General features: G+C 36.9%; 1 protein-coding gene across 1 annotated transcript in view; it reads left to right on the forward strand.

Moving 5' to 3' along the window:
* The window catches only part of vars2 (valyl-tRNA synthetase 2, mitochondrial), a 102,093-nt gene that overhangs the window by 3,654 nt on the left and 83,449 nt on the right, over positions 1-14,990 (forward strand). The window contains exons 3-4 of the mRNA XM_039768695.1: positions 3,671-3,752; positions 3,998-4,098. Coding sequence (XP_039624629.1) covers positions 3,671-3,752; positions 3,998-4,098 — 183 coding nt within the window. The remainder of the gene's footprint in view (positions 1-3,670; positions 3,753-3,997; positions 4,099-14,990) is intronic.

Below are 14,990 nucleotides of genomic sequence, written 5' to 3' on the forward strand. Positions count from 1 at the left end.
AAAAAATTTCAAGAACTTGCTTCCCGTGAGACGAGACTTTGTGCCAGCAGATTTAACCATGCCCGGGGCCAGAAATAAAAGACAGAGTAGATGACAAAGACAGCTGCTGTACAGGCTTTTAAATGTTTGAAGCGCCGTGTGAGATGTAGATCATGCAGCACAGCACAGCAGCAGCAGCAAGCCAGCAGCTGATCAGGCAAATAGGAGGTAAAAAAAAAACTGTATTTGTTTCCCATTGTATTACTGTTAAGATGGGGTTTTGGAGGAGCGATTGTGTCTCCTTGGGGTACATTCAACCCCCTCTTCACAATGCGAGCAGCAGAGTCATGAAGTGGCTGGCACATTGCGCAGGCTTGCCTCGGTTGGAGAGCGAAGCGAGCAGGGGGCGAACCCCCTAGTATTAATATACAATTAAAGCAAATTAATATAATGCATATTTTAAACTGTGTGTTCAGTGCTTCATGTAAACATATACAGTTAATGACAATTTGGACAAGTGGCACCAGGGGAGAGCTGTCACCTCACACTGCTTATATCCTAATTTGATTCGTTTGCGGACTTTGCTTTTCTCACACACTCCAAACACATACAGATAGGCTGGCAAGTTAATCTCAATTTACTTGATTTGAGTGAAGGTATGTGTGTCTGACTGTTTGCCTTGTAATGGACTGATGGCTTGGGCAAAGTTTGATCCATCTGCTGCTGGGATAATCTTTTGCTCCCATAACACTGTACTATGATTAATAATTTAATTATCTTTATATTGTATAAAGCACTTTTCTATCCTACTCAACAAACTTACGTAGACAGCAAATAACTATTTTAACCATCACCAATGTGTAACATTCACCTAAATGACATGATGGCAGCCATTCTTGCACCATTATGTTCACCACACATTAGCTGTTCGGTGGTGAAGTAGTGAGAATGATAGTTAGCCAGTAAGGGATAGGGGATGATTAGCGGGCCAGAATGCACAAGACTGCAATGTTGGGATACACCCAGTTGTTTTGGAAAATCCCCAGGGATGTTTTATGATCACAGAGAATCAGGACCTTAGTTTTATGTTTCATCTGAAGAACTGAGCCAATTTGGACAGTACATTGTCCCCATCACTGCAATGGGACATTGGGATTCACTCATAAAAAACCTCAGGGTAAGCGCCCCCTGCTGGCCTCACCAACACGTTTCAGTGGATAATTTCAGAGCGCTTGAGTAAAATTGAACTAATTCATGTCTTAAATATTCACACACTTATAATAATTATGTCAGTTATGCATTCTTTAACCAGGAGTGACATATTTGAGTTTATTATTCTCTTTTTCATGATGTTTCATGACTCAGTTTACTTATGTTTTGTATGAGGAGCCTAAAATAACAACTGAATTGCACTATTTACTGTACCTTGGTGAAGCTATATAGTTGTTTTTTTATCTTAGCACCTTAAGCTATCCATATGACTACATCCAAGTCAAAATAATAATCTGTGAAATTTCATAATAAATGAAATGCAAAGATTAGATTGTATACATTTATTAACTTGGAAGTATCCTGAAAATAAGTGTCTACTTCTCTGACATCTGCAAGTGATCTCTAATCTTTTGTAAATTGCTCCCTCCTGCCAATGTTTTATGTTGGTGATGTCTCAAATGAATTAAAGATAAAGATGAGGTTTTTTTAAGTGGGACATTCTCCATCCCGGACGGCACGGTGGCGCAGTGGTAGCGATTCTGCCTCGCAGTTAGGAGACCCGGGTTCGCTTCCCGGGTCCTCCCTGCGTGGAGTTTGCATGTTCTCCCCATGTCTGCATGGGTTTCCTCCAGGCACTCCGGTTTCCACCCACAGTCCAAAGACATGCCGGTTAGGTGGATTGGCGATTCTAAATTGGCCCTAGTGTGTGCTTGGTGTGTTTGTGTGTGTCCTGCGGTGGGTTGGCACCCTGCCCAGGATTGGTTCCTGCCTTGTGCCCTGTGTTGGCTGGGATTGGCTTCAGCAGACCCCCGTGACCCTGTGTTCGGATTCAGCGGGCTGGAAAATGGATGGATTCTCCATCCCTTCCTGTTCCACAACTTCTGACAAAAGGGGCAGCCCCACATCCTTGTGAAATCAATATATTAAGGTATTTTATTACTTAGCTGTGTGAGTGTTGGCACATGATTTTTCATTTTTTTAAATCAGAATGTCTGGATTGCTTCAGCCTCCTTTCTACCCTATAATTATATTAACTGGGTTCAGTATATGGATGAGTGGTAACTATTCCAAGGAGTTGGATGAAACGATTTAGGCCTTCTAGTAAACTAACATAATAATCCTAATATGTTTAAGCAGTATGAGAAATGTCACAGTTGGTGCATAGTTTAATGGTGAAGGGTGTCTTCTGCAGCAGATTGCCCTTTGTTGCGTTTCTTGAGGATGTTGTTATTTTGCTACAGAAAGAAGAGGATTTATCTGATCTAACAGCATTTATGTTTGATAGCAGTCACATATTTCTTTGATTTAACTGCCAGGCATCAGGCTAATACTTTCATATTCTGACTTATATTATAAGATAACTGAATGAAAATAACTGCATTCACTATATAGTTCACATTTACAATATACTGTAAATAATCAAAATCTAGATAAAAATATTACTTCACACAAGCTAGAATGGATCCAGATCAGTTGTATGTGGTAGCATTTCTTGTCTTTGATGGCAATGTATATAATTTGTACCTTATCATGCTCCAGTGTGCTTTGTAAATTCTAAAGCTTTGCCTTTTCCCACTTTTTCAGCATTGAAACTAAAGGTAAGTAATATAATATTGTGTACAATAATACTGGTATCCTTTCAGAGATGATAAGGTTTTGTAATATCTCAACACTGTGACATGGCCAAGATGGGCAGCAGATGAACAAAAACAAAAAAGGTGTTGGTGATTAGCATTGGATTTTGAAGAATTTGGCTGCCTCTTCCTCTTCATCATCTTCCCACTTACTGTCACAGCCACCACCCAGTCCACTCCAAAATATGTAAATCTAAAACCAGTAGGGAGCAATAGGTTGAAATCAGCATGTCATAAGTCAGTTGTGATACATTCACATGTAGATGTAGCAGATATAAAGTGAAGCTCTTAACTATATAATTTAGGAGACTGGGTTTGAATGTAAGTACATTTTTTTCTATTGATATAAAAATTTTCTGACACATCCAATAGCCATGCATATTAGATTGAGTAATTTGCACGGTCTGGAGTTAATTGTGTTGTATCCAATGCTGCTGCTCCTTGTGATCATAATTTTAGATTTCCTGGATTACATTAAAAGAAGGCAGATATTTGAAGCCATTTGGTATGAATAGTTTATAGTTTGCAATGAGTGATATGTGTGTTCTGGTAGGGAGATAAGTATTTTTAAAAGAAAATGAACTATTTAGGCTACTGTGACTTATCCTGTTTTTAATATTTATCTGCTTAAACATTACTATATAGGAAATAAAATTCTCTAGTTTTTCTTCTTTCAATGACCTGGATGCTTAGTTTCTGAAGCTGATGGCCATTTGATTGTTATGGGGATAAAATACATTCTGTTTTTTGCCATATCTGATACTTGTTTAAGATTTCCAAGTACATAGTTTATTTGTAACATGCAAATGAACATTGAAGGAACTAAAATGACACATTTTTTATAGGAGGATGAAGAGAAGACCAGTAAATGGTTAGAAAAAGAAAAGATAACTTACAACATTTTCACAAAGCCTGGAGAGAAAAAAGGTACATATTTCTCTGAACTGATTTTGTTATGTTGTAATAGCTTTGTTTTTTAGCCTCATTTTGCTTTGTGTTTAAAACTGCATTTTGTTCTTCATGTTTGTGAAATTGCAGGCATCAGGCAGCTAGAAATATTTGGGTTTCAGGGATGTCATTCATGTATTTAAAAAGCAGCACTTATATATTTAGTTGTTTCTAAAGATGTGTTTGAACAGTTTGAAAAGTAATGTTTTTTTGTTAATTGGCAGATACTTCAAGCCCTTTACCTTCTGCTTACAGCCCTTTGTATGTGGAGGCATGCTGGTATGACTGGTGGGAGAACCAAGGCTTCTTTCAGCCGGAGTATAATGTGAGTACTGTACAATTTTGTTTCACTAGTATTGTATTTAGTGCTGCTGCATCACTTCTGTAGGTATGAGTGCTTGCATAAGTCTTTCCTGTCTCAAAACGACAGCTTATCCAGTGATGATGCTTAAAGCTGCTGGCACAGGCTTGGCTCTCCATGGTCCTTAACTGGATAAGTGGGCTATGAATTAAGTTTATAAATAGGTAGACCAAAACATGTTTGCTGGATGTTTTGTCTGAAAACCGTATTAATTCGTATTTACTGTGTTTTACAGAAGAGTACACAATGTTTTCAGGACATGGTGGTTTATAGACTAAATGTGGTTTGCTTTTTATTTTTCACTGGTTAGTGGTGATGTGTGACAGTTATAGATCAGTAGCTGTAGAAGAGGAGGGTGCATGGTTGTGTAGGGTGTGCACTAGAAGTGCTGGGATATATGCAAGAAGACCATGGGCTGTTGGAAGTGGTGGCATAAAAGATGTAGTAGTAGCAGTAGTTTATTTATATAGTGCCCTTCACAGACAAAAGGTCACAGAGCGCTGAACAGCAAATAAAGTACAAATAGAACAGTTAGAACTAAACATAAACAATACCAATAAAAACAATAAATAAATAAACCTGAACTATTCAACACTGATTAAAAGCTTGTTTAAAAAGGAATGTTTTTAGTTGTTTTTTAAAAGAATCAACAGACGCGACTCCACGCAGACCACAAGGCAGACTATTCCATAGTCTTGGTGCCACAGACTGAAAAGGCACGATCCCCATGGGTTTTTAGCCAAGTGCATGGGACATCGAGAAGGCCCTGTTGCCCAGATCTGAGCGTCCGACAAGCTGTATGGCGTTGGAGCAGGCTGGTTAGCTACTCAGGAGCTTCTCCATGCAAAGATCTGAAAGTATGTGTATGTGCAAAGTAATCCTAGCAAGTACCTGTGTTATGTAAGTGGGTTGAATGAAATCAGTGAATATAGTTTTCTATATGCTGGATCATTTCATGTAGCACATTTATATTTTGACCACGAAATCTGATCAGAATTACTGAAAGTTTCATATGGTATGATAATGCGTCTACAGTATATATAAAGTTGACTGACTCACTTAATCGTCAACAAAAATAGAATGTCCAATTTAGTTCAAAGTTGAAATTTGGCAGGACTGTACATCTAGGGCAGTATGCGTCCAATAAGAATAGACATTTCAATATATCAATATTTAGGGGTTAAATCCCCAAAAGAAAAACTAAATACCCCTGAATCACAAAAAGATTTGATTGAACATGGGAGGTTATAAAAAAAGAAAATTAGCTGACATTTGTTTTTTTTATTTGTTTATATATGTTTTTGTAGATATTTATTAATATTATGTTAATGTACATGTCATACACTGTGCTGACAGAGGGCGTTAGGCAAACATAGGACAGCACAAACAGCTTACAGGCTATGCAAACAGCAGCGTTAAAAATAGGGTTAATGGAAAACTGAAAAAGGAGAGGTGTCCTAGACAGAAAATAAGAATCCGGATCACTTTTAATGTGTGCAGTCAGGTGTGAAATGGAAGAAGAAAGTTCAGCTGAGCTCAAGGAAGCTCCAAAGCTCAAAGGTTAGCAAGCGCTCTACAAACTTTGAATGCCTGTGTGCATAGTTGTTGCTTTGCTACATGCAAGAAGGAAATGAGAGAAAAGTTGAGGCAGAACTGGCATCCTCGGATCCAAAGCAGTCAGTTTAAACTTACAGGGTCCCTCATGAGGTACTCCATTATAATATACATTCTCATCCATGGACTTTGAAAGGGGACTCCCACCCCGCCCTCTGAAATTGTTCTATGTTAAATGTACGTCTGCTCACTTTGAACTGAGATACTCCACCACCCTGTTCTCCAAAGTTGTTTATGTGTAAATCTGCTTATGTGGTCCTTAAAGGGGATCCACATACAGCTGAAGAAAAATATGAAAATAGATGCTTGAGTGAATAATGTAAACAAATGAAACTTGTAAGCATCTAATTAAGATAATATGTACTCAAATTTCACATTATTCCTACTGACTACCCATTTCAATTCAAATGAATACACTTTCCTGTAAAATTGTGCTTTTCAGTGACTACATTTTCTTTGTTTTTTTGTAGACCAGTGTAATTGATAATAATTACAAGTAAAACCTAATTTATACAAATAGTCATACATTTCTCAATAGTATTTTTTTTTTATTTGAAGCAGTGAAAACTTTGGGCACTCTTTAGTTAACACTTTTCATTGTTTATGATTCCATGCTTTCAGTCCTCAATTTTATCGGCCTACTAATTGTATTGGAATTTGGTGTTGCATTTCTTTCAGGGTCAACTTGTACAGCTTCCTTCAGTATTTTGACAGGAACGTTCTTGGATAAAGACCCTTTAATTTGTTAGAGAAATGCTGTATGTGAAACAAAGCAATAACAGTAAAACTTGAAACTACTTTGAAACGTGTCATTTCTCGGTTATGTGGTATTCTGCCTGCAAATGATGAGGATAGATAGCCACTTACTGCTGCGGTTCACAGCATTATAGTAGTCCACTTTGGAATAAACATTCAACTATTCAACTTAGAATCTGAGATTTAAAAGTGTTTTTTTATTACATATTTTTTCGAAATTGAGGGACTTTTGGTTCATTTTAAAAATGTCTTTGTTTCTGTTAGGTTAGGATGAATACACATCTAAGACAGAAGATTTTACTTCAGCTGTGACTTTGCATAGAAGAAGGAGATTTTAAGCAGGGTTACTTTCACGTGTTTATTATTGTCTTGTTTTATCAATGTCTGTATAATGGTTGTTTATTACTTATTGATATGTATAATATTTGCTAGGGTGTTTGCCAGTATTGCCTAAATGGAATGCATAATAGTTTTGCCTGACTTAGTAGTAATACAGATTATACACAGGCAAAGTAGCAAACACATGTCTACAGCTTTCTACCATAACAAATCACTAGCTTGTCAAAATTATACTAAGAATATATGTCAAAAAGTCACAAAAGTAGGTTAGTGGCATCTGATACAGTCACCTGTAACACAGAGCAAACAATGACACTTGGATATGGTTTATCCCATTTTGCCAGATCATTCTTTCTTAACCCCAGCAAAGGTTGACAGCTGAGAAAGTTTCAGGCATTGCTATATGGAGGAAGGCATCGGTTATCAGGTCTGCATTGGTTGGAGCCTTTGTTCCTAGTGTGATTATCAATGGCAACTGTATTTAAGTGTTTGGCACATACAAAAAACAATAAAAAATGAACTTTCACTGATGATTTCTTATATACCTAACTGGAACTTACACACAACAAAATTATGTACTTGGATCCATTCATCTAGCCAAGCCTGGCGGAATGATTTTTGACAATGAGCACTAAAGGTTGGACAACTTTGACTGATTGGGTAAGATTCATCCTGTACAGTAGAAGCCATGTGGAGATTGGGTATGATGTCAATAGGCTGGCAAACATGGACATCCACACCTTAAAATGGCTGACAGAACTATCAATATTTATAAGCATCTAAAAATGTGCTATTCAGGATAGGAAAAGCTTCATGCTGATAGCATTGGTGGAGTCAGTTTTTATTCGCGACACTTCTAAACATTTAAACTGTTTATTATTATGAATGTAATAGACATCTGTAATATAGTCAGTGGTCATTGTATTAGGTAAAATGCTTGTTAACGTGAATGGCCTGCTCCTCCAAGCAGCCAGTCATAAGGGCACAAAATCAATATACCTGTGAATATGAATATATATATATATATAAACACCTGGTCTCACTGAATGTGGTATGTTTGTTTGCAGCAGAGGCTGTATTTCCACCATCAAGTGCAAACCTTCTGTGGGTGCTATTTCTGTGGAAAGAAATAACTTGTTAACAGAAAGCGGTCTACAACAGTAAAAGACCATAGCTGGCTCCATGCCTAACAACTTACAACCGGTAGATGAAGCTGCGGTGGGGCACTTGATTATCAACTAGGAGACTGAAGATTGGAAAAATGTTAATGGGGCTGATGAAGCTTGATTTCTTTCTAAACATTCGAACTATAGTGTCAATAGTTGGCATAAACTCCATGAATCCATAGATTGTTCTGTGGATTATATCAGTAGTACAGGCTGTTGGTAGTCTTATGATAGTGTAAGAAATGGTTTCTTAGCAGACATTACAACTTCACTCACAGTGTATCTAACATATGCATAACTTCATGGCCACAGTCTACACATTTTCAAAGGATTGCTTTCAGCAAGATAACACACCATATATATAACACTTGCGTAAGCAACTAAATGAGGCTGAAAATGTGCATTCACAGCTTTTTGCGTAAATGTCATGATTTATTTATAAAAGAACACATGATTGAAAAAGTTGCGTGCATTTGCTCCAAATCTGACTCATCCATTCATAACATTTGAGAGAACCCAGTAAATGCAGCAAAACCAGGCAAATGAGGACACATTCGGATAATAATTCATATCACTGAGCCACTATTGAAATGCTTGTTAACACGACAAATCTATTACAGCACAAAAGTGATAATTGTGATGTACAAGTTATATTTTAATTCTCTTTTAAGAGGATCAGTGCTGTTTATTTGCACTGAAGAACTTTTTTGGTTATTCGTTAGTTTATATCGGCTACCTGCTCTCATTTCTCAGTGAAACGGCCAACAGGTCAGGAATATCTCGGCCAAGCTTCACTCCATATTTCCCGCTGCCAATAAGTGACTGTCGAGAATCTACATTCAGTTTTTGTGTGGGCATGCATACATAAAATATAATTCATTTTTGCCAACGTAAAGAGACAATTTGCTTCAGTGTCTGATTCTTGTAATGTAAACAGAGTATTGCAATAAGAGCATCTAACGAGCAAAGCTGCCTTTGTTAACTGTAATCAGTTACATTCCATTAACACACAAGCCATCTGTGATGCACCTGACAAATGTCATGGCTTGGAGGCCTGAGTCAATGTGTGATTCATTTATTTTGAGGTAAAGTAGCTTTGACAGATGTGACAGTACTGTATGTGGTGCCTGGTTGTTGGTATGGTAATTAGCAGGTGCTGGTGTCCGGATGCGTCAGGAGGGAGGTTGTTCGACCAGGCTCAGAAGTTCTGCAGAATTTTTATTGCTTATTGTAACCTGTAGTGGGCACCACTAAGCCCAAACCCCAGACACCAACACATCCAACTCAACCCTTGTTTCAAATTAACATTTTTGTTTATTAACACAGTACATTTACACATGAACAAGATCCACTTTTCTAGTCACTGATTATATAATGTTCCTTTTACTCCTTCCAGTCCTACAGGTGAGTGGCACCTTCTGCCTCCCACCTCTAACTCAACTGTAGTGGTTTTATGTTGGTCCTGGGAATACTTCCGGTGCCGTGAATAGCAGAAGCACTTCCAAGTCACACGGAAGTTCCACGAAACAGGGAGTTCTTCTCCCTGCAGCACACTCTAGCGGCACACAAGGACCCTGACAGGGTTGTCCCTCAGGACTACAAATCCAATGGACTCCTGCAGGTGTCCATACTGAATCCACAGCAGTGAAGCAACATCTATTGTAGTGCAGGAGAAATTTTGTTTTGATAGACTATCTCTCGTTGTCCATGCAATGTGGACTCCATTGACATATTTTCATGCTTAACACTATGCAAAGTTTTATAAATGAGACCCTAGGTCAAATTTATCATCTTAGGCCACTTCAGTTTTCTCCACTGACCAGTCTCCAGGCCTTAATATAATGAAATCCCTTTTGGGATGAGGTGGGATGGGAAGGTCATGGCATGAATTTGTGACTAGAAAATGTGCAAGAGGGTATTGAGTCAGCAAGTACCAAAATCCCTATGCATTTTACACAGTGGACCTTACGTTAAAGTACTAGATCACCCACTAGAGTTGCAGAGACATTCCAGAAGAATCTGGAAGTCCGTTCTTTCCCAGATGTGACTTAAGTGGCCTAACATTCTCTAAAGAGTGCTGCAACTTGCCATTTTTTCACCTAACCCATTGTTTTTGTAACACAATAAAGTTCAATACGGTGTCCGATATTTTAGAAGAGATTAGAATACTAATGAAATATACATGTCCTTGGTGAAGCGCTTGGCTTTTTAAAATAGTATTAACTTTAGGAAAAGAAAAGAAAAGTGCGACACAATCCTTAACAGAGTAGGAGAGAACTGAAAATTGGCAACCACAGTGTAGACATGTTGTTTTCAATGTATTGATTTTACAATTACACTTTATGGTTAATTTAGCACAGAATGTTTATCTAAAACTGCTTACCGATGAGAGCAACAAAATCAACTCAACATCAGTTATGTGCTTTGAAACAAGTTTTGCAAAACTAGGTTACAGAAATTTAGCAAACTAAGTGAAAATATTCTCTTATTCTTAACAGTAAGCAGCCATTAAACCAAATGAAACACAAGATTAATTAATCTTTGTTTAACCAAAAAAATAGTATTTAGACTCAGAAACCATTAGCAATTAGGAAAACATTCACAAAACAGGACCATCTTCTAATGCTAATTTTAGATTTTTAGGGTAACTTTGCAAGCCAGGAAACAGGGAGAGACAGTTATTATTATTATTTTTTTTGTACATGCAGTTTATGGTGTCATTGACCAAGTGGTTACCCTGTTGAACTTTAAAAGCTGTTGAAAATGGTTTATTGTGTCAATGTACAATTTGATGGTTCTGGTCTTGGAGCGCTCAAATGAACTAATTTATTCAGTTTAATCCACCTCTTAATCAGAGAATGGTTTGTGTCTTATTAATTGCAGGTTTAATTACCTTTTTTAAGTTTAACAAATGTGTTCATTTCTTTGGTCAGAGGCACTTAATCTCAATTCTCAAGGGACATAGGGGCTGTAGATTTTCTTTGCAAAGCAATATTTTAATTAGAAGCTAATTCCTGCTTTACAATGACCTCTTTGCTTAATTAGATTTACTTGTTGTCCTATATTTCCACTCCGGATTTGAGCAGAGGTTTAATCAAATTGAGCAATAAGCACAGTTGTATTTTCTGTAACCTGATGCATAATTTTGTCATTTTTTCTATTTTTATTTTGAAAAAAGTACTTGTGTAAAATAGATTTTCAGCCTAAAGTGACATTTAAATAATGCGTAATTTACAATGTACATAACCTGAACAGTGACTTATGATTAATATAAATCATCTTTAGCAAAAAAAAAAATTTTCTATCTGCTAGGAAATTAATCATTAAAAACTTATGTCAGCAAAATTCCCAAATTTGGTGAGAATGTAATATATGAAGTACAGAAAGTTAAGAATTACAGAAACTATAAAATTAGAATGCAATTAAATTAGAAAATTAACATGATAATACAGTTGTTTGTGCTGTTGCCCAGACAGGGTACTTCCGGCCTGGATTTGGGTTACAGAGAAAGCCAGAATGGTGTTGATCATCAGTGCTTTAAGAGAAAGACTCCCTTATAAGTTCGAAAATGTAAATATTATTCAAGAGTGTAACAAAGTTTGAGGCTGGTAGATGGCAGCAGTGTTAAAACCGACTGATGTTCTGTAACTCCTTAATTTGATCTAGTTAGGAGTACATAGCTAGTCAGGTCACTTTAAAATAAGGAGGCAAATAGATAAAGGCCCACTGTTGTAGTTGAAATCTAGTGTGTCCATGACACTCTGTACTTTTTTTTTTTTTTGCTGAAGGAGTTTGTTTAAGAGTTGCATTCTGGGAAAAGAAATCTGTCTCCTCTGGCAGTCTGGTGTTGAAATCTTTATATATTGCCCTATTTGGCTACTTAACTCTGAAAAGTACTCTTTTCAAGTTTTTGCCTACACTACAAAAGTTTACATAGTCTCATGGCTACTGCATTTGAACCAACACTAAAGTATTGCATTTTTATTCTGTGTTCAATTATTGTGAAATGTAATATTATTAACAGTGTAGAATTTGTAGATTGCATTCATATGCAGCGTGCAAGGCAGTTAAACACAAAACATAAAAGTAATAAAAGTTATGTTCCAAATAATTAAAAAGATAATTTGAATAAGCTATTTAAATGCATTAGTTAACATTAAAGCTGGGTTTTAGTCAGTTCTGAACCATATAAATGTCATTTTTCTCCTCCCATCACACTAAAGTTGTAAACACATGAGATTGCAAGTGCACTTCATGCCATTATCAAAAGAAATTCTTATGAATCTTGGGCAGGAGGAAAGCTGTTGGCTTCCATTAATCTGGAAAGGGATACTGCATTGCAGTAAACATTCAGTGCAACTTTGATCAAATAAAGAAAATTTGGAGCAGTAGTGATGAAGGATGAAGCAGAATCCAATGAGTTTGGAGGCATTTACTGGAACCTGAGCAGATAGAATGTTTCTGTACACCTTAGAATTCATTGTGCATCTGCCATTAGAGTAACATCATCAGTGAAGATTAGTGTGCCAGTACCTGTGGCAGACATACATGTCCAAGCCTTAACACCCCCACCACCATGTTTAACAAGTGAGGTGGTATGCTTTGGCTCTTGGTCAGTTCATTCTCGTCTCACACTTTGCTCTTGCCATCACTCTGGTACAGGTTAATCATTGTCTTGTTTGTCCACAAGAGCTATTTCCAGAATTTTTTTTAAGTATTTTTTACAACTCTAATCAGGCTATCCGGCTTTTGTGGTAACTAGTGGATTGCATCTTGAAGAGTAGCCTTGTTATTTGTGTTCATGAAGTCCTCTGCGGATAGTAATCTTAGATACATAAACATCTGCCTCCTGAAGACTGTTTTCTGATCTGTTCGACAGGCATTTGTGGCTTTTTCTTTACCATAGTGAGAATTCTTCTGTCATCAGCAGTGGTGGTCTTCCTTGGCTTACCAGTCCCTTTGCAATTACTAAGCCCACCAGTGTGTTGTTTCTTGTTAATGCTGTTCCAGACAATTGAGTTGGGGAAGTCTAAGGTTTTACTGATTTTTCTAATGGTTTCATTCTTGTTTTTCAGCCTCATAATAGCTTATTTGACTTTCACTGGCATAGTTCTTGTCCTGATGTTGAACAATGGCAAGTACAGACTCCAAAGGTAGTCTGTACGTAGAAGCAAGCCTAGGTATCTTATGTCTGCAGAAATGAAGCAATGAAGCACACCTGAGTAATCAAAAGCACCTGTGATGCCAATTGTCCAAAACATTATAGTGTCAAGAAATGTGGGGGGGGGTTGCTATATACAAAAAGTGTTATAATTTCTACATGGTGTGACCAAAATGTAGCACATTAAAATCTGCAATTTGCATTTTAGTCACATTTAAATTGTTTGATTTTAGACTATGGAGTAGAGGTGTAAATCAAGGAAAAATGCATCTTTTTTTCCCCAAACATTATGGAGGGCACTGCATACGTATAGAGACAACCATGAGTGAATTTTGCTTAAAACTGGGTGGTAACAATTGCACGGCTCATTGATTGTCACATTTCTAAACCAACCTAACATCTCATTAAGGCCGCACTGAAAGTAGAGATGATGATTTTTGAACTGCAAAGAGCAGTATTGATGTTCTTAATCTGGTATGACAGATAGCAAGCTTCCGATTACCACAAACTGTCTACAGCCGAATTGTCTTCTAAAAACACCACTGTTAAACATAAATGTGTGTTGCGTGCAGAGAGCACATTGTATATGTTAAAAATTTATATATATTTATAATATATATATATATAATATATAACTAGGAAAAACCTTCCTTTAATATCATATTATACATTGGCATTTGAAAACATCAATGGACAAGTGCAAATCGATCGATAAATGCTTTTGGATACTTTTGTTCACTTCCGATGATAGTTTTGGGGTTGATATAACCTTGAAAGAATTGGCAACAAAGTTAGTAAAAATATGAATGGCAAAATATGCATTTGAAGTGAACAGTGTGCCACAACCTGTCAAAATTTAGATGAAAAGGACTTCCATTAAAAGAGTGGATAACAAAGACCCACTGGAGATTTAAATTTGGTACTCACAACACACAAGAAGAACCATAGACGAGGCTGCACAGCATCCACCTTCTGACTTCATGTCTAAACAAATTAATAAAGTTAGCATTACTGTCTAATTGGAAATGTAAACATGCCATTCCTGACTATTGCCTTAGCGTTTTAACATACATATCTATAGACGACAATGCTTATCTAAGCTCTGTTTGCTGTTATTTTGCCATATAGTGATGCAACAGTCAAAATGACAGAAAGATATTGTAGCAAGCAGAAGCACTTCTCAAACACGTGTAACCATGTAGCTGCAGTGGTCTATGTTTATGTATGTTTCTGTCTCTTCTGTCGCAGCACTCTTTACAATGTATACATTTATTATCAAGCTTCGACTGCCATAGGCTACTGAGCTCCTGAATCGAAAACAGCAAATTTAGCTTTTTATGTTATCTCAGTGTAAGGTTCCTGAAAACCTGACCATTTAAAGTGCATGGACTGGATGAATTGCCATTGGATTTTTGGCCCTGTGGGATTTCAGCAGTGGATTTCACTACTTTTCAGTGTAAACCTTTAAATGAGGTGTCCCCAGATATATATTGTTGTTTAAGAATCAGTCTGACCCCACAGGACTAGGCTTGTGTTGTTTCTGCTAAGGTCAATTTACGTAACTTTAGTATCAACAACAAGAGTCAGAGTGTCAGAGTGCTGTGAACAATTCTCAGTTAAAACCATAGTATAGATTATACTATTTGCTAAATATAACTGGTACACATATAAATGTAGATTTATTTAAATACCCAAAGAACAAGGTAGAAACTAATTAAATATAAATAGAAACCAACTATATCTGTCCATTAATTAATTGATGAACCATGGCCAGTTGACACTGGTGGAGATTAAAATTGTAAAGAGAAAGAAAAAATAAA

Source organism: Polypterus senegalus, chromosome 11 (genome assembly GCF_016835505.1).
Source record: "Polypterus senegalus isolate Bchr_013 chromosome 11, ASM1683550v1, whole genome shotgun sequence".
Lineage (NCBI taxonomy): Eukaryota > Metazoa > Chordata > Cladistia > Polypteriformes > Polypteridae > Polypterus > Polypterus senegalus.